At 43.6% G+C, this 20,537-nt stretch overlaps 2 protein-coding genes across 5 annotated transcripts in view; one reads left to right on the top strand and one right to left on the bottom strand.

Moving 5' to 3' along the window:
• Window positions 1-91: 91 nt before the first annotated feature.
• Window positions 92-11,245, top strand: ANGEL2 (angel homolog 2). Of its 2 annotated transcripts, none has more exons than XM_072140146.1 (9): window positions 92-245; window positions 2,272-2,733; window positions 4,052-4,269; window positions 5,257-5,326; window positions 6,048-6,469; window positions 7,240-7,363; window positions 8,306-8,369; window positions 8,582-8,745; window positions 10,895-11,245. In XM_072140146.1, the coding sequence occupies exons 2-9, from the start codon at window positions 2,280-2,282 to the stop codon at window positions 11,041-11,043; spliced, it is 1,665 nt and encodes a 554-aa protein (XP_071996247.1). In that variant the 5' UTR covers window positions 92-245; window positions 2,272-2,279; the 3' UTR covers window positions 11,044-11,245. The 2 variants fall into 2 exon arrangements, with proteins under 2 accessions (XP_071996247.1, XP_071996248.1); XM_072140147.1 differs by having other exon boundaries at window positions 4,055-4,269.
• Window positions 11,246-13,607: 2,362 nt separating this feature from the next.
• Window positions 13,608-20,537, bottom strand: part of VASH2 (vasohibin 2) — a 59,908-nt gene continuing 52,978 nt past the window's right edge. For all 3 annotated transcript variants that reach the window (XM_072140151.1, XM_072140152.1, XM_072140153.1), the window contains one exon: window positions 13,608-20,134. In XM_072140151.1, the coding sequence (XP_071996252.1) occupies window positions 20,062-20,134 (73 nt within the window). In that variant the 3' untranslated portion in view covers window positions 13,608-20,061. The remainder of the gene's footprint in view (window positions 20,135-20,537) is intronic.

The following is a 20,537-nucleotide window of genomic DNA, read 5'->3' on the forward strand; positions in this document are numbered from 1 at the left end:
GCTTATTTCCGCTTCCGGTGAATGAGACGCATAATGATAGAGACCAAAGACAGAGCAAAGAGGAAGTTATTTCCGCTTCCGGTGAATGAGACGCATAACGAGAAAGACCAGAGAGCAGGTTATTTCTGTTTCCGGTAGTTGAACCGCACCGCCTAATCCGTTACAAGCTCCGCCCACATATATGGAGGCCGGTAGTGGTCGCTGCTGCCTGAGTGGAGCGACAATCCCAATGTGGTGACTGTCAGGTAGGTACTGGGGGTCACCCACCTCTCCTCATTCTGCAGTTAGAAATGTGTGGGAGGCAGAAATGATAGGACACTGACTGACACTGCCCTTGAAGTCCTTCTGTCCACTCCTATCACTGGGCTGGTAAACACACACTATTGTTCTCTGGTATCAGCCACTAGCCCCCAATGGCAGGACTGAGGGGTTACATACACATAAAAACAGATGAGGCAGAACTCCCAGGACCCATATATTTTCAAAATGATATTGTAAATATTATTTATTTTATATTATTACTTATAAGAGTCAGATCCCCAGTAAGTAATCGAATAAGGAATTTCCAGAACATCTTGAAAGCCGCCATATTGGATCAAAGGGCAAGTTTTACCCCTGGGAAGGGCAGAATTGTTTCAGAAACCGATTGCCGCAATCTGATCTGTAACGTCTCTCGTTGTTTCAACACAGAAAGTTGTGCCAACAACCAGGAACGTCCCCTGTGATGCACAGCTATGTGATGTGTTGTACCTGGTGCTGAACACAGAAGGCGCTGGATCCAATTTATTGTGAACCCGCAGGAGAATCTACGGAGAATCTCTGTTTTGATAACTTTGAGACCACAAGAGATCTTACAGATCTGATTGCAGCAATCGATTTCTGAGACAATTCTGGTCTTTGATGCTACGTGAACACCTTTGGTAAATAACGGATCCCTGATCCAATACGGCAGCATTCAAGATGGCGGCCATGTTTTGGGCAATGCCTAGAAGATAGACCCCCTAACACGTTACTTGCTGAGGGATGAGATGCATCATTTTTACTTTTGTTTCGGAAATAAAAAGGGAGTCCTGGTGCTACAGACTCTGCTGTAGATTGAGACCATTTACCATTCTGAGCCTCCAGTGGGGTCTAACCAGCTCCTCCCAAAAATACCGAACATGAAGGCAAATACCCCCCCTCCCCCCATATACATCTAGATGGATGTCGCCATTAGTATTATTTTTTATCTGTTTTGAAATTTTAATGCTGGTTCCCATCTGGGCTCCTACAGCAGCTGCGTTACAGGGAACGGAGAATATTTCAAGGATCTGTTCCTTTATAACCAGTTCTGGTTAAAGGAAATCTACCAGTAAAATCCATCACGATAAACCAGTGACACCTACTTATAGATCCAGGCACCGGGACTGTGGTAATCTTCTTATATTTCTTATCCATGGCCTCCTTCCTTCTTATATCAACTTTTGAAATTATGTTAATGAGTCAGAAGGACTCATGGGAGGCATCAACATGCTCCCTTAGCACTTCCCCCTCCCTCTGCCGACTGTAAGCCCACACAGTGGGAGGGGTGGGGAAGTGCTCCTATACAGTCTAACAGCCCGTGAAGCTTCAGCATGGAGGGGCTCTGGTAACAACCTCAGTAGCATAAATATACAAGGTGATTTTAGAAGGAAGGAGACCATGGATAAATATAAGATTACCACAGTTCCGGTGCCTGGATCTTTGAGTAAGTTTCCCGGGTTTATCATGATGGATTTAAATATAATATCCCACTTGTTATGTGTGTATACAGCTCCTATCCTGAGTTTTGTGTGACCATGGTAACAGACTGCAGATGTGCGCTGTGTAGTCAGCTCCAGCGGTCGCTTTGCCTTCCATCCATTCTAATGGTTTCTTAGGAGGTGACACTGCAGGTCAGACTACATGAGGTAGGGCAGCACGCTGGCTTAGTGGTGAGAATTACAGCCTTGCTGCGCTGGGGCCAGGGTCTACATCTGCAAAGAGTTTGTATGTTCTCTCCGTGTTTGCTTGGTTTTCCTCAGGGTCCTCCGGTTTTCTCCCATACTCCAAAACATACTGATTATTTATTAGATTGTGAGCCCCATGGGGACAGGGACTGATGTGACAAGTTCTGTGCAGCGCTGCGTAATCTGTGTGCGCTATATAAATAAAGGAATTATTATTATGAGACTGGTTTGTAGTTTGTTACCATTTTTAATCAGGACTAATACTTTTTAATCACTATTCACTAATGCCCTTTGTCTTCTCCAGGGTATCAGATGTTGCCCCGTCATCTGAGGACTGTGGGTGGCAGATGTTTTACCCCTTCTTGTAACCCACGACCTTTGTGCATGAGTGGAAACTTCCCGTGGTGGTCTGGACCTCCCCGGCCGTGGTCCTCCTTCTTCCCTGCACCAACCTGGCATCTTCAGGATAATTCAAGACCCCACCATTACGCTGCCCCCCATAGACCCCCTCTGCCTGGCGGCCCCATCTTCCCCTGGTTCCCCCCTCCGGCATCGTGGCTTCACTTATCTCATTTCAATATGGACGCTAAGGGGGAGGAACCGTTCAGGAAACGAAAGAAAGAAATGGGGGAGGGGGAGGAGCAGCAGTACAAGCGGAAATCATGGACTAAAAGACCTTATCCCCCCGCAAGTGATTTACGGGTCCCACCTATTCATGGAACACCTGAGGTGGTTGTCCCTGCCAGTCCTCCGACAGAATCTAGAGGTAAGGACCTCGCTGCTCATCAGGACAAAGTGTTACAAGCAGCTCATCACCGGTGGGGCCCTCCTGGTGGCCTGTTCATAGGGGAGAATCCATAGGATGTATGGTGTGGAAGGGAGAGAGGAAAAGTTGTGGATCAATGGGGGAATAATTACCATATATACTCGAGTATAAGCCTAGTTTTTCAGCACAAAATTTGTGCTCAAAAACCCTAACTCGGCTTATACTCAAGTCAACTAAAAAATAAAGTCAAAACTCACCTTTCTGACGTCACCCGTAGGTCCTCTTCTGTCTCCGATGCTCCAGTGCCATCTCGAGTCCTTCGGATCCTCTTTGGGAAGTTCCGCTCCTCAATGACGTCGGCAAGCGGCTGACGTCATTCTGTGTACCGGCCGAGCATGGAGACCCGAAGAGGACCGAAGGACCCGAGGCGGAACCGGAGCATCGGAGACAGAAGAGGACCTACGGGGGACGTCAGAAAGGTGAGTACAGTGTTATTTTTTTTTTTCCTACTACAGGCGTCTGGGCAGGCTGTATGCGACAGGCGTCTGGGCAGGCTGTATGCGACAGGCGTCTGGGCAGGCTGTATGCGACAGGCGTCTGGGCAGGCTGTATGCGACAGGCGTCTGGGCAGGCTGTATGCGACAGGCGTCTGGGCAGGCTGTATGCGACAGGGGGCTGGGCAGGCTGTATGCGACAGGGGGCTGGGCAGGCTGTATGCGACAGGGGGCTGGGCAGGCTGTATGCGACAGGGGGCTGGGCAGGCTGTATGCGACAGGGGGCTGGGCAGGCTGTATGCGACAGGGGGCTGGGCAGGCTGTATGCGACAGGGGGCTGGGCAGGCTGTATGCGACAGGGGGCTGGGCAGGCTGTATGCGACAGGGGGCTGGGCAGGCTGTATGCGACAGGGGGCTGGGCAGGCTGTATGCGACAGGGGGCTGGGCAGGCTGTATGCGACAGGGGGCTGGGCAGGCTGTATGCGACAGGGGGCTGGGCAGGCTGTATGCGACAGGGGGCTGGGCAGGCAGATCATATTCGCTTGAATAGGCCATGTACCCCATACATGTGATGTCCCAAACTCCGGTAGCTACTTCAAATAGGTGATCCTTGGGGGATCGAGGTGTCAGACTTACACAAACTACCGATGATGTATCCTTATCAATTTTAGTTTCCTGGAAAACCCCTTTAAGTGATCTCATGTTCGTAGGGAGGGGGATATCCTGGCCTGTCTCCGACGGTGATGGCATGGTACATAATTATAAGGTTGTGATGTAGCAGATGAGAAACACATAGTGACACTGACCTCTCCCGTCCTTCTCAGCAGCTCCAGCACAGAGAAGATGGGAGGACTTCAGCCGCCATTACCCCGAGAGATCTAGTAAGGACAAGTTTGACTTCACAGTGATGTCCTATAACATCTTATCCCAAGACCTGCTGGAAGACAACTCGGGTCTCTACAGTCATTGCCGGCGGCCATATTTATTCTGGAATTACCGGCTGCCAAACATCCTGCGAGAGCTACAGGATATGAACGCTGATGTGAGTATCTGGGGCGGTCTAGTACCTGTGTATTAGAACCAACAGAGGGGGGTCGCTGGTTCAGGACCCTCGTCTATTGGTCTTATGGATATTTACATTAACCTGGAAGTGCTTTGAGGATGGGCCCCATTAGTCAGAGTTTACTACAGACAATGGCTCTTGTTGTTTTATAACCCCCTCGCCCCTGTTGCCCTTGAAATAAGCACAATCGTCGCTTTCTTAAGTGGTTTTGGAGCAGTTTCTGAACTACAACTCCCAGCATGCCCTGGGAGCTTCATGCTTCTATTGTGGCCTATTGGACAGGCCACATGTAAAGATGCCAATACACATTAGATAGTGGCAGGTCCGGGGGTCTCCTTATTCTCACCTTCTGGCAGATGATGATGGAACAGAGGGATTTCAACACGTCTGATCCCATTATGATGAGAAGATAAGCTGCTGCTACAGGAGTATGATACATGCACACTCTGCCGGGCTCAGTGTGCATGTGTACAGGAGGAATAGCTAAATATCCTGTCTATTATGGTTTACACCTCTAATTAGTCTCCATTCATATCACGTCTTTGCCATCTGTTTATTTATTGGCTGCTGCCAATGTTGGGGGCGTCTCCTGAGTGACAGAACTGTCCTTATATGGGTGGTTACATCACTGGGGAACACCCACAGCATACGATAGCGGAGGCCGGAGATGGGGGTCATATAGTGGCTTCCATCTCCCATAGATTATGGCCTCCACTGAGTGAATACTCACCTGAAACATTCACCATGTACAGCAGACGCTTTACTGGCGTAAATGTTGAATGTGTCCAGAAAACCAGATGTGAGTGTAGCCTGACAAAAGAATGAGAATTGGATGTGATTGAAGAAGTCCTGGGTGGTTACCAAAATCAGCAATATGCGGGTCACAAGGCACATCCCCTAAATCCTGACCCCTAGACGCCTGTGCACACTCTGCAGCCTCCACCTGTAAAGCTTCTTCTGTTTTAGATCCTTTGTTTACAAGAAGTACAAGAAGATCACTACGAAGAGCAGATCAAGCCGCGCTTGGAGGCCCTCGGTACGCAGCTCTCCCACTTTGTGTTTTGTTGTTTTTGACTTTTATTATATTGTCTTTTTGTACTATTCAACAATGGATTTGCGACTCAATGGATTTCTGTTAGTGCTAGCGCTACTCTTGTTTGTAGGCCGAGTGTGGTACTGCAGGTCACTTGTATTTACTCGTATAGGGCTGTAATAACAAGCCAGGGACAAGAGGGGCGCCGTTTTTGGATCAGACTGTTGATTTGAATATTGCTTATATAGAAAACCCCTTAAAACTGGCAGAATTTATGTGCTGGCTATACTTGCCACTTCTAAGGGTGTCCCTGGCTCCCACAATGAGCATATTTTCCTGATGATGACGTCATATTAGTTTTTTGATAGATGACTGGGAGCCAGGGTGCTCACTGAAGGGATAAATATGGTGTACTATTGGACTTCTTCCCCCTTAAAAACTGCCTATTCTTGGGTTTTCTGCAAAAAGCAAAGTGTCACCTTTAGGTCAAAATAACTGTCTGATCCAGGAACAGCGCCACTCCTCTTCCTGACTGAATCTGGTATTGCAATTCAGCCCTATTCAAGTGAATGTAAGTGACCTGCAGTACCACATACCACCTACAGGCCAGAGTAGCACTATTACTTAGACAGTCCTATTAGCAACAGACTCCTTTATGAATAATCTCTTGATACATTTGGGGAAATAATCCAATAGCTGTGCCGTTTTTGTCACTGTGTTTCAGGCTACGCGTGTGAATACAAGTCGCGCACCGGAACCAAACCCGACGGCTGCGCCATTTGTTTCAAATCTGATAAATTTAAGCTAAAACTAGTGAAACCCGTGGAATATTTCCGAAGAAACATCGCCCTCCTAGACCGGGACAACATCGGCCTGGTGCTAATGTTACAGCCCGAAACCAAGCAAAAAGACGCCCCCATGATCTGCGTGGCCAACACCCACCTCCTGTACAACCCCAGGAGAGGGGACATCAAGCTCACCCAGCTGGCCATACTGCTGGCGGAGATCACCCGGGTGGCGCAGGTACAGGACAGCCGCTTCTACCCCATTGTCTTATGCGGGGACTTCAACTCCGTGCCGGGGTCACCACTACATCGCTTTATAAAGGAGGGGACGCTCCACTATGAGGGGATGACCATTGGGAAGGTAAGAATGACTCCAAAAATTATACCCCATAAAACTACCTCCCTCAGGTAAGGGGATAAATTCTTTCTAGAATTCCTTCATTTAGGTGAAATCTCACCTGTGCACCTATAAAGTCATGTGAAAATGAGTAGAGAGCAGTCATATTTACTGGGGATGAGTTAGGTTTAGCGGTTGCAAGGGATGACAGTTCAGAAGCCCCCATCTTTTGGTTCTGTAGCACCTGGAAACATGCTACTGGTGTCATATTAAAGATAAGAATCTCCTCTTTCAGATCGCATCAGACTAGTGGTTGTGTGAGAAGCGGAGATACAGGCAGCTAAAGACATAATTACAAATGTGAGCTGCCGATAATTATCCCGTTCCTAAATTTTTTTTCTTTTGAATTGCCTCTATCTCTGTAGATCACAAAACCAGATTTTGAAGATGACATGATATTCTTATCTTCAATATGACACCAGCAGCATTTTTCTAGGTGATACAGAACTGACGATAGGGGCTTCTGAAATGACACTCCCACTGCAGCCTCGTAACTTGACTCGTCTCAGGCAAAATATGACTCTCATCATTGGCATTATGAACTTGGAAAGGATTTTTTTTTAGGTAAACTCGTGAGATGTCACTTCCTCTCTGCTCCTATCTGATACACCCCCCCCCCATTGCAATTCGGTTATCACAATGTCGACTTGTGACGCCGCTGTAGCAGAAACCTCTTACCCTCAACCTTAAATTAGGTTTGCAGTGTTGATGAAACAAGATTTTTTTTTTCTCAGGTGTCTGGACAAGAAAAGTACACAAGAGGACAAAGGATTTTATCTATTCCAATATGGCCACAAACCCTGGGAATCAACCAGCAATGTGTGTACGAGGCTCCAGCCAAGAATCAGAAGCAGCCAGGTACAGAGAGGCTCATAATGACTCCAGCAGCAGAATAGTTGGTGCAGCTCTGGGGTATAATACAGGATGTAACTCTGGATCAGTACAGGATAAGTAATGTCATGTATGTACACAGTGACTGCACCAGCAGCAGAATAGTGAGTGCAGCTCCGGGGTATAATACAGGATGTAACTCAGGATCAGTACAGGATAAGTAATGTCATGTATGTACACAGTGACTGCACCAGCAGCAGAATAGTGAGTGCAGCTCTGGAGTATAATACAGGATGTAACTCAGGATCAGTACAGGATAAGTAATGTCATGTATGTACACAGTGACTGCACCAGCAGCAGAATAGTGAGAGCAGCTCTGGGGTATAATACAGGATGTAACACAGGATCAGTACAGGATAAGTAATGTCATGTATGTACACAGTGACTGCACCAGCAGAATAGTGAGTGCAGCTCCGGGGTATAATACAGGATGTAACACAGGATCAGTACAGGATAAGTAATGTCATGTATGTACACAGTGACTGCACCAGCAGCAGAATAGTGAGTGCAGCTCTGGAGTATAATACAGGATGTAACTCAGGATCAGTACAGGATAAGTAATGTCATGTATGTACACAATGACTGCACCAGCAGCAGAATAGTGAGTGCAGCTCTGGAGAATAATACAGGATGTAACTCAGGATCAGTACAGGATAAGTAATGTCATGTATGTACACAGTGACTGCACCAGCAGCAGCAGAATAGTGAGTGCAGCTCTGGAGTATAATACAGGATGTAACTCAGGATCAGTACAGGATAAGTAATGTCATGTATGTACACAGTGACTGCACCAGCAGCAGAATAGTGAGTGCAGCTCTGGAGTATAATACGGGATGTAACTCGAGATAAGTACACATAGTTATGACTGTGTGGATTGCACATGTAACATGTGATGTGATTATTTTTTAGGACAGAGTTCAGCAGAGGAAACTGTAATGAAGACGGATGGGCAGGACACAGAATCTGATAAGAGGTAATTGTGTGTGTCAGTCACAGCTAATCCTTTTGCAGAACTATGCGCCTCCATAGCAACAGACTACAATCCAGCCTTGTGTAGTCTGGTCCTGGAGTCACACTCCCTTCCATCTTTCTGTTACATTTGGGGACAGATAGATGAGGGGATGGAGAGTTCTTCATGATGATCTGAGTAATCCTGTGCTATGCTCTACTCTTGTGTCTGCTCAGGGTGGCGTCCAGCTTGCGGCATCACTTCAGCCTCTCCTCCGTGTATTCCCATTACTTCCCGGACAGCGGGATGCCTGAGGTCACCACGTGTCACTCCAGATGCGCCGTCACTGTGGATTACATCTTCTACTCTGCCAGTGACAGCAATGTCTTCAGGCAGCCAGGTACCAGCAGCTCCCTCCTGCCTGACACCACCATCGCCCCACCAGCAGGGACACTCCAACCTCACACTAAAAGTAAACTACATATGACACACAGTTTTCCAATATACTTTTGTTATTAATTCCTCACAGTTTTCTAAGTCTCTGGTTGCAGTTACTCTAGGAGACTTCATTGTGTACTCCCTGTGTATAAGAAACAGTCTCTTATAATGTGATGTCACACAGGTGCATGGTTCGTTATAACACACAGCTCGGTGATACATCAGGCTGTGCACCTGTGTGACATCACGTGACCAGGGATATAACGAGCCATGCACCTGTGTGACATCACATGACCAGGGATATAACGAGCCGTTCACCTGTGTGACATCACATGACCAGGGATATAACGAACCGTGCACCTGTGTGACATCACATGACCAGGGGTATAACGAGCCATGCACCTGTGTGACATCACATGACCAGGGATATAACTAGCCGTGCACCTGTGTGACATCACATGACCAGGGATATAACGAGCCGTGCACCTGTGTGATATCACATGGCCAGGGATATGACAAGCCGTGCACCTGTGTGACATCACATGACCAGGGATCTAAGGAGCCGTGCACCTGTGTGACATCACATGACCAGGGATCTAAGGAGCCGTGCACCTGTGTGACATCACATGACCAGGGATGTAAGGAGCCGTGCACCTGTGTGACATCACATGACCAGGGATGTAAGAAGCCGTGCACCTGTGTGACATCACATGACCAGGGATGTAAGGAGCCGTGCACCTGTGTGACATCACATGACCAGGGATGTAAGGAGCCGTGCACCTGTGTGACATCACATGACCAGGGATGTAAGGAGCCGTGCACCTGTGTGACATCACATGACCAGGGATGTAAGGAGCCGTGCACCTGTGTGACATCACATGACCAGGGATGTAAGGAGCCGTGCACCTGTGTGACATCACATGACCAGGGAAATGAGCCGTGCACCTGTGTGACATCACATGACCCGGGATATAATGAGCAGTGCACCTGTGTGACATCACATGACCAGGTAGCCGTGTTTAGCCACAGGAAGTAAACAATGAAGCTTCCTGTACAGTGACAGCAAGCAGACGTTTTTAGAAAAAAAAAAAAAAAAAACCATGAGGAATTTATACAGAAAGTATATTGGGAAATTATATAACTTTTTGTTACACAAACAATATCCATTATTTGCAGTAAGTGGACAATCCCTTTAAGGATGACAATCACCATATTGTATTGGGAGGGACACGTTTACCTTACCTAGGAAGTGGGTGATTACATATAGATATATTAGATTAATAGCAGACTATATATCACCAGCTGTAGTGAAACTACAACTCCCAGCATGCAGGGCGTCCAGGGAGGTGCTGTTACAGCCGCAGTTTGGGGATCCTGTTATCTTAAAGGAATGAGACGTTTAGAAGTTTAAAAGATGAACTTTTTAAAAGTTTTTTTTTTTTTGGTTTTCTTTCTGTGTTATGTCATTATGTAACGGTATAAGACATTACTACTTGTATCAGCCAGGTCATTCCCCAGAACCGTCACTAGATGGCGCACAGACTACGTGTTACATTTCTGTGTCTCTGTATGAGGCATCCAAGTTTTGGGTTCCAATGTCCTGAAATTATTATTATTATAACTTTTTTTTTTTTTTTTTTTTAATTTCATTTTTTTGTAATATGCAAGAAAAAAATATGATTCATTTCCATGCAATTTTGGGTAGCGTTTCCCTGCGTAGTTAAAGGGAAGCTGTTACCACGTTTTACCCCATGAAACTCCCAGCCCCTCAGGTCGGGGATGAAATGTTCTTTCTATAATTCCCTCTTTTTTATGTGAAATCTCACCTGTGTACCTATATAAAAACTAGGTCTTATAGAGCCGAAATAGGGTCGTCTGAAGTGACCCTCCCCATGCAACCTCTATACTTGACTCATCTCAGGCAAATATGACTCTCTTCTGCTCATTGTCAAATGACTTTTAATAGGTAAACGGGTGAGATGTCACATAAAAGAGGGATTTCCAGAAAGGAGATTTCATCCCTTACCTGAGGGGGGTGCTTGTTTAATGGGGTAAAACCATTGACAGGTTCCCTGTAATAACCAGAGGTTTCCATATTCTTCCTCTTCCAGGTTCTGATGCCCCGTGTGATGGACTGCAGCTCCTGGGTCGGTTGTCGCTTCTCACAGAACAGGATCTATGGAGCGTTAATGGGCTTCCTAACGAGATTAACTCTTCGGATCACCTCTCATTACTCGCCAAGTTTCGGCTGAACTTATGACGGTGACGAGCCCTTAGTTGTTTCTTCTTCTGATTTCAGGACGGTGCAGACATTTTTATTTATTCCTGGTTTTATAATTGTTTTAATATAATTGATCTCCCACTTACTGGTTGTTTGTTTTACTAAACTTTGTGCTGTTTGTAAAGTTATAAATCTGTAAATAATTTCTTATGAAAAAGAATAAAACAATATGGATGATAAACCTTTCCTGATAATCTATAATACTGCCCCCTATGTACAAGAATATAACTACCATAATACTGCCCCCTATGTACAGGAATATAACTACTATAATACTGCCCCCTATGTACAAGAATATAACTACTATAATACTACCCCCTATGTACAAGAATATAACTACTATAATACTGCCCCCTATGTACAAGAATATAACTACTATAATACTGCCCCCTATGTACAAGAATATAACTACTATAATACTGCTCCTATGTACAAGAATATAACTACTATAATACTGCCCCCTATGTACAAGAATATAACTACTATAATACTGCCCCCTATGTACAGGAATATAACTACTATAATACAGCCCCCTATGTACAGGAATATAACTACTATAATACTGCCCCCTATGTACAGGAATATAACTACTATAATACTGCCCCCTATGTACAGGAATATAACTACTATAATACTGCCCCCTATGTACAGGAATATAACTACTATAATACTGCCCCCTATGTACAGGAATATAACTACTATAATACTGCCCCCTATGTACAAGAATATAACTACTATAATACTGCCCCCTATGTACAAGAATATAACTACTATAATACTGCCCCCTATGTACAAGAATATAACTACTATAATACAGCCCCCTATGTACAGGAATATAACTACTATAATACTGCCCCTTATGTACAAGAATATAACTACTATAATACTGCCCCCTATGTACAAGAATATAACTACTATAATACTGCCCTCTATGTACAGGAATATAACTACTATAATACTGCTCCCTATGTACAGGAATATAACTACTATAATACTGCCCCCTATGTACAGGAATATAACTACTATAATACTGCCCCCTATGTACAAGAATATAACTACTATAATACTGCTCCCTATGTACAGGAATATAACTACTATAATACTGCCCCCTATGTACAAGAATATAACTACTATAATACTGCCCCCTATGTACAGGAATATAACTACTATAATACTGCCCCCTATGTACAAGAATATAACTACTATAATACTACACCCTATGTACAGGAATATAACTACTATAATACTACACCCTATGTACAGGAATATAACTACTATAATACTGCCCCCTATGTACAGGAATATAACTACTATAATACTGCCCCCTATGTACAGGAATATAACTACTATAATACTGCCCCCTATGTACAGGAATATAACTACTATAATACTGCCCCCTATGTACAAGAATATAACTACTATAATACTGCCCTCTATGTACAGGAATATAACTACTATAATAAAGTGCATATTCATTACCAGCCTCTAAGCACCTTTAGGGGGCGACGTTTAGTGTATATATTCGTCTAGATCTGAGCTCCCCTCTAACCTGGATTGGAGAGGCTTCCGTGACTAGTAATCCGTGTATTTCCATCAGAGGTGTCCGTCCAGCTGCTCCGACTGATAACTATGACCCGGAGCAGCCGGCTAATCCCACTCAGAAGACGACATGATGGTGGTAATCTCCTTATTATGGAGACATAACTGGAGCTGTCACCCAGTATCTCTGTTGTTATAATCATCTTCTTAAAGGGGCGGTTATGGGGACTGGCTGCCCTATAGGATCTGTGCCCATGCCCCCACCCCCTAGTCCAGGGATGGCGTAGCTGGTGTTCCGATTTACAATGTGACCCATATACATCTGATTTCCTGCTGAGCTTACATACGATCTAAGCAAGCAGAGCTACAGTATAAAGCATGGGGGGAGCTACAAAGAGCCTATTATAACAGCAGGGGCTCATACATAACCCACAAGGTAATATTTACCATTATCTGGTATTCTGCTCCAAAAAAATATGACCATACAATGGGGTTTTTTTAAGCCACACCCCTAAAATTAAAGTGAGTCTCCACCCCTAACATAAAATAGTCAAACCGACACTAGATCACACTTATGGGCAATAGTCAAAAGTTTGATGGTTGTATTTTACATACTTACAGAGATATCTTCATTTTTCAGTCTTGTGTTCCGGCGGCCATTTTGAATACGGTATCAGCGGGAAGTGGCGCCGTTATGGCAATTTTTAACCTGTTCACCCACCAGGAACTGATTTTAAAAACCCTATGAAAATGCACGGACAAAATTATAGTTTACCAAGGATCTACATCAAAGGTGACAACCAATAAGGCAGCACTTCCTGTTGTTACTTTATTCAAAATGGCCACCAAAACTTAACATTTAAAATGCCGATATCTCCGTAAGGAAGTAAAATACATTTACCAAACTTTCTCTACCGATCCAACTTATGATATACTGATAAAAGGACAATTTTATCATAAAGGAAAAAAATTAAAAAAAAATTTCACTTTAAATCAAACCAGACTTAAGATTAAAAACATTCATCTTTTTATTGAAAACTTACATGCCAGGGTAAAAACACACAGATGACAAAGCGGGAGACCGAGATATAAAAAGACACGAGGTTCCGTATTGCTAATGTGAATAAACCCATAAGAGAAATAGAAACTCTTACAAAATCATAAGAAAAACTGCACCGGATTTAGGAAAACAAAGAAACTCCTTCCTGGTTCAGTGGACTTGTAATTAAAGGGGTTTTAAAAGTAGATTGAAAAACGTATTGTAGCTTTTTTTTTTTTATACTAAACAGCGCCTCTCGTCTATCTAGGTCGGGTCTGGTACTGCAGTCCTGATCAGATGAAATATGGACGACTGAGGTGCAATATCAAACTCAACCTATACACAAAGCCACCTACGTGGTATTGTCAGACATAAAGATCAGCCATGTTTGTTTCTATACATCCCCTTTAAAAGGGAATTTCCCATGACCGATCTTGGGGTTAAGCCCTAAATATCCGATTGGCGGGGTTCCAACACTTGGCATCTCCACAGATCTGATGTGAGAGAAAACGGACAGCGCCGTTCTCTGTGTAGTGGTCAGACCAGTTACTACAGATCAGCTTAGAATGGGACAGGAAGCAGACAGCGCCGTTCTCTGTGTAGTGGTCAGACCAGTTACTACAGATCAGCTTAGAATGGGACAGGAGGCAGACAGCGCCGTTCTCTGTGTAGTGATGAAACTGAGTCACTGCAGCTCAGCGTCTGTTGAAATGAATGGAAGCTGATCTGTAGTACCTGGTCTGACCACTACATAGAGACAGCGCTGTCTGCTTCCTGTCCCATTCTAAGCTGATCTGGAGGAGTGTCCTGTCCCTTTTAATAGGTGGTCTGAACCTTGAGACAAGGACAGATTTGCGTCCACAGTAAAGTAAATAACAAAGGTTACTATTCCATGACAGCAAGCAGAGATCTAAGGAAAAAAAAAAAAACACGAGGAACCCGTACAGAAAGTAAATTGAAAAAACCTCTCATTATATAAAAAAAATGATCGTCATTTGTTTACACTTGGACACCCCTTTGAACTTTAATTACACGAAACGAGAAAAGGCGTTAAAAGTAACCCAAATATCGGTTGCATCGGTCCTTATAACCACAAAGGGGTATAAAAGCTTAGCCCTATTATTATTGTTATCCCCGTCTGATACAACGTCATTTAGTTTCTCTAAAAAGACCCAGTATCCGAAACCGTTGCCGATCAGATGATCGAAACAGTGGCCACTGCTGGAGAACTGTGGTATTACATCACACCCATGTAAATGGGGGAGTCCTACAGAATGCGCCTCCACATATACATCATGGCTGAAGTTACAGATTTATAAACAAAGGAAAATAAATATTTCTGGGTATTCCATTTCAATAAATACTATAGATTTTTTTTTTTTTTTACGGTAAACAAAGTGAATCTCTAGCGGAAATGTTTAGAATATGGCGGTAGTATTTTTGATTAAATAAAAAATATATGGTAGTAGGACGGTGGTCAAATGTAGTGCAAAGGGTTAATAGATGTAGATACTGAAGGATTTACACTTTCTCCACATGTTAAAAAAAAAAAATCCAAAAAAAACCTCTGAATTAAAATACATTTTAAATGTGTAAATCACAGTAATAAGGCAAAAAAAATTCTCACTACATGACAAATCCAAATAACACCATAAAAAAAAATGAAGTAAAAAACAATTACGGTAATTAAATGTTCATACAGAACAAAAACCTGCATGATTGAGGTTAGGTGGGGGGTCACACCTCCATTGTCCTCTTGCCTGGGTAGAATATGGCGAGGGAAAAGTGGGTGGGGTTTAAAAGTTGCACTCAGTTCCTTAATCTGGAATTTTCGCTATTGGTAAGACGATAAAGAAGACGATAAATGAGCTGGGGGCGGGGGCTGGTTTTTAAAACCGACCAATAAGAGCGCACCTTTCATTTTTCCATTGCAGGGCTCTGATAGGTCGTTATGAACAAATTATTCTTTATAACGACCAGTCAGAGCTCTGCAATGGAAAACTAGTATGACTAATATGACCAGTTGGTCTCCCCTTCCAATCTTAATGGTTATACGGGTACTTTTTTGGCTCCCTCAATCCCTAAGTTGTGCTGGTCAGTGTGTACTACCTATAGTAAGGGAAACTAGACTTAAAGGAGTTGTGCTCTGGAAGTAACTTTCCCGGATGGTGTGGTACTCTGATCGGTGGGAGCTCCAGGACTCTGTAGAACAGTGACCGAAGATGACACACATTCTCCCAATCAATCAATGGGTGTCCCAGTGCTCGGCCCCCAATATTCAGTAACTTATACCCTATCCGCAAGATAGAAAATGGGACAACCCCTTTAAGTCTTACAAGCAATTTGTGCCAAATTTCATGTATGGATTATCCAAATGGCCCCTGACTGGCGACACAAAATTATCATTGAATCCCTCAGGGTTTCATTGTGCTTTTTGTCATTTTTATTTAAAAAACGTAATAAAAACTTTTCGCAGAAGCATCCGTAATGAGGTAAACCCAACCCGATTCTTAAAAAATATGCGTAAATGTAATCTGACAGGAAAATGTAGAATTACACTTAGGCTACATTCACACAATGTACTACGGCGGGCATACATCGGCGCCGGGGAGAGCACCACTCACCCCCGCCCCTCTCCATAAAGTAACACAGGGCCCGGCGCCGCAGTGTTAGAGTGATAGCGTTACCGGAAACCTTCCGGTAACGCTATCTAACACTACGGCAGGGTACAGTGTAATCATCGGCGCTGCCTCTTCCCCCGGACCCCCCCGCTTGCTCCATAGGCCGGCAGTGACTGACACACTAGGCGCCAGTCACCGCCCCTAGCCACGCTTCAACCCCGCCCCCTCATTAATATACGTCGGACAGCTTTGCGAGCTGTCCGACAATTACACTGTACCCTGCCGCAGTGTTTGATAGCGTTACCGGAGGTTTCCGGTAACGCTATCACTCTAACACTGCGGCGTTTGTTCAAGCACTAGGAGCTGCTTACAGCTCCTAGTGCCGAAAATTTGGGTGACAGGTCCTCTTTAAAGACACAGAACTATTGACTCTCTGGAAACGGTCCTGAGCAGGGTTGTCCAACCAGTGTTTAGCCCAGGGAAGTGACTTTTGGCCATCAAGACCACAAACTGCCATGAGCAAGTAATAAGTGTGAACATAATTGCACAAAAATTATTGAATTTTGGCTAAACCTTATGGCCCATCACATTCACTTTTAATAGGTGTCACATTGCGTTCTTGTATGTGGCCAGGGAGCCCCAATCAATACATGGTAATCATGGCGACAGGTGTGGATAACCTTGTCTTGCATATCTACCGTCAGATTTCTGAGGTAATATTTCATCCCTGGACATCTATATTCTCTGTCTGCTCGTCAGATTATCAATTAAAGCAACAGTCACACAGCAGCGATCTCCATTTTGTAATGGTGTGAAAAAAGGCGGGAAAACACCTCAGGAAGCCCCTAGCACTAGATGAGCACGAGATTTGATCACATCGTACACAATTTACACATAAATATGTTGGAGAAATTTCTCCTTTTCATCTGAATGCAACGTAAATTCATCCTTTCTGTAAAAATGACATCAGGTAAAACGCCAGCTAAAATGGTAAATGTGAACAAGCTTCTATGAATACGCCGTGAACACTGTACACACGACAAGCAGCGTTTGCATAGTTCTGCCTTACTATCTGCTAGAAACACCATTGCAATCACTTTTATAGATCCAGTTCATTTAAAATGAAGAAGCGTTATAAATATCCCTAACTACAAAGGTACCGTTTTGGGTATACAGCGTCTATGCAGAGCTTTGTGTCTCCATGGTTACAATAGTAATATATACCTCTGCACCATATGCTTCCTCCTCTCGCTTTGCCATAGGCAACAGAAAAGGAGTCGCATTGAAGGGATTGACACATAACAGGAGGGTCAGACTACACAGGGTTTGTTTGTAGTCTGTAACCATAGATACGCACAGATCTGCACAGCAGCTGTAGACACAAAACTAATTATAAAGCTGCTTCATCTTTGAATTTTGCATGAACTGGAGCAACACGAAATGATTGCAAGGATACATACTGCTAGTGGTACGACACAATCACCTCCCACCCCCTGCCCAAATCCCACATGATAAAATATGCACAAAAACTTAGAGATAGTTCTCTATATTAACTGCCACTCGGTAATATCTGCAATTGTACTTTTTTTTTAATTTTATGCTATAGTTATTCACCCCTGACGTAAATTTAAATTCTTGATATAACAAAACGATGTCACGTGTATCTCGTGTTTGAATTTAAAATAAGAACTTCAAAAATTTTACTTTTATTTTGGGGGGAGGTACCTTGTGCCTACCTAATGATAGACTCCGCCTCTCGGGCTGACGCCTCTCTGGAAGGCAGGGAAGATGCTGCTCCTCAGGTGGTAATTTAAAGGGAACGTGTCACTTACCCACCCACTAACTAAACATATCTTTATAAACTGCTATTATACAGCAGTTCAACTATCCCTATATTGTTCCTCCCCATCCCTGTAAAGTTCCACAGTCCATTTATAAAGTTGACTCACCATTTATTTAAATAACCCCTTGTGAGTCCGATCATTATATTTTCTCTGAGCTGTGTTCAGCATATTCATGTCCTTTCTGCTCAGCTGCAACTCTAGTTCCCTTCACTAAAGAGAATTCCAGAAGAGGAAGAAGACGATTTCTCTTCAGCCAATCACGTACAGCCAGTGTCTCTATCCCACCCATCATTCACCCCATCCTTAGGAATTCTCTCCACAGCTGTGAATGATGTAGCGGAGCAGAGTTCACTTGGCTGAAGAGAAAGCAGGTTTACTTGTTACATGTCAGTCAGGAAGCTGGAGGCTGAGCTAGAAGAACAAGAATATGCATAGATGATGAGTAACTTTACAAACGGACTGTGGAACTTTTCAGGCATGGGGGATAACAATATAGGGATAGTTGTACTGCTGTATAATAGTAAGATTAATTGGTGTGGGTGAGTGTAACTGACAGGTCATCAAGTAATTTGGCATATGAAATGCTCCTCGTGCCACACAATGTTTGCCCCCTTTTATAACATTTCATACATGCAACATTCTCACTGTTTTGAGTCATTTTATGTTCTATTTCCCATTCCTATCATAATTTGAAGCTACTAGACAAATTTATGATGCATATCAAAACTTTTCACCCCCTGTAGCCACACCCCAGAAAGCTTATTTCAAAATCCGTTTGGTTGCCCTTGGAAACAGACTACAGTTTGTCTACTTTGCTTCTCAAACATGTGACATAACAGTCAGTTCCCACAATGCACTGCTCTTTGGTAACAGAAAACCATCAGAATTTCAGCTTTAGACCTAACAGAAGAGGAAAACATCAAATGACCCAACATAAGTATTTACTAATTGATTCAACGTCAGAGTTTAATGTTAATGTGTTCTTTAAAAAGTGGAGTCCCCCTTGAAGCCCACGATCACAGCATCTAAATTAGAAATATCCTGTATACAAAATGTCCCCTAGTGACCAATCGCATTTATGTTCCATAGGAAACGTTGAGTTTGATTGGTTGCCAGGATCAGTGACGGTTACATAGGTTAAGCATAGTAACCAATCAGATCACTTCTTTAAGCTGATTGGTTGCCAGCACTAGCTATCATTTATGAGGCCACAAAATTTTTAATTTTGTGACTTGTTTTTACACACACAAAGTATGTATCAGTATGGTCACCATTATATCATACAGTAGTTGCATATGTGAAGCCTGCAGGTCAGCCATGTTCAGTAAAAAAACACACAGGTATCCTAATGACCTTCTCCGTCACGGCAACCAATTAGAGATCATCTTTCATTTTGGGAACCGCCCTGAAAAAGTGAAACCATAACTAGTTACTATGGGACACATACAGTCTAGTCGTGTGTCAATCGGCCTTGGAACAATAAAGCTGTGGTGCACGTTACTAGGAAACAGAAAAAAGAGTAAAGGCAGCCATTTTGAATCACATCGGGAAAGCATTGGCAAAAAACAGATGCTTAAAATGGCCGCCACAAATAGTAGAAATTGTATCAAATGCTCCATAAACAGGTCCAAATTTTTTAATACACGGTGATATCATAAATTTCTCCCCTTGGCACGGGTTACGCCGATACCGATACGTCACTTCCAGTTATTGAACAATGTAAGGATTCACAATGGCGGCTGTAAACTTGCAGGTTTTGTCCAAGGAGTCCCAGAGTTGGGTCATTTTGCAAAAAAATAAAAAGCTGGCAAACTCGATATTAAAAAGAAGTGTAAAAAATGCAAATTATTGAGTTAAAAGCATAAATAAAAACCTGATAATAAATAGTCACAAATCCTTAGAAAAACAACACGTGAGGGGGGGTAAAGTGCAAATGGAAGCACCAGGGAAGTTCTTAGATCCGAATCTGGTAGCCAACATCGTTGAGGGTGCTAAGGTCCGCCGGTGTCTTGTCCATCCTGGCCGGCCTATTAAAAAAAGGGACAGGAGGTTAGTGGGTGGAGCCTAAAGTGGTGTAAACACAACAGGTTTTTTTTTAGAGCCCTTAAAGTTTAAAGCTGTGGAAGCTAATGTTATGACTAAAATACCGCTTTAAAGGGAACCTGTCAGCAGAAAGTGTCCTTATAAACCACTACCAGTATGTTGCCAAGCAGTTGAACACCTTCCAGATTACGTTACTGTCATGACCCAGCGTGGTGGCATCATCCAGAAAATCATCTGTGAGGTAAGATGTAAATTGGCTGTATAAAGTCAAGGAGGCGGAGATTTTAACACTGAAGTCAAGCTCCCTTCCTCCAAAAACCCCTTCACTGTAATTGATGGTTCTGCATCCAGAGACATCACTAACCAGATCTCCTGAAGCATGATGTC

The sequence above is a fragment of the Engystomops pustulosus genome, chromosome 3 (genome assembly GCF_040894005.1).
Source record: "Engystomops pustulosus chromosome 3, aEngPut4.maternal, whole genome shotgun sequence".
Taxonomy (NCBI): domain Eukaryota; kingdom Metazoa; phylum Chordata; class Amphibia; order Anura; family Leptodactylidae; genus Engystomops; species Engystomops pustulosus.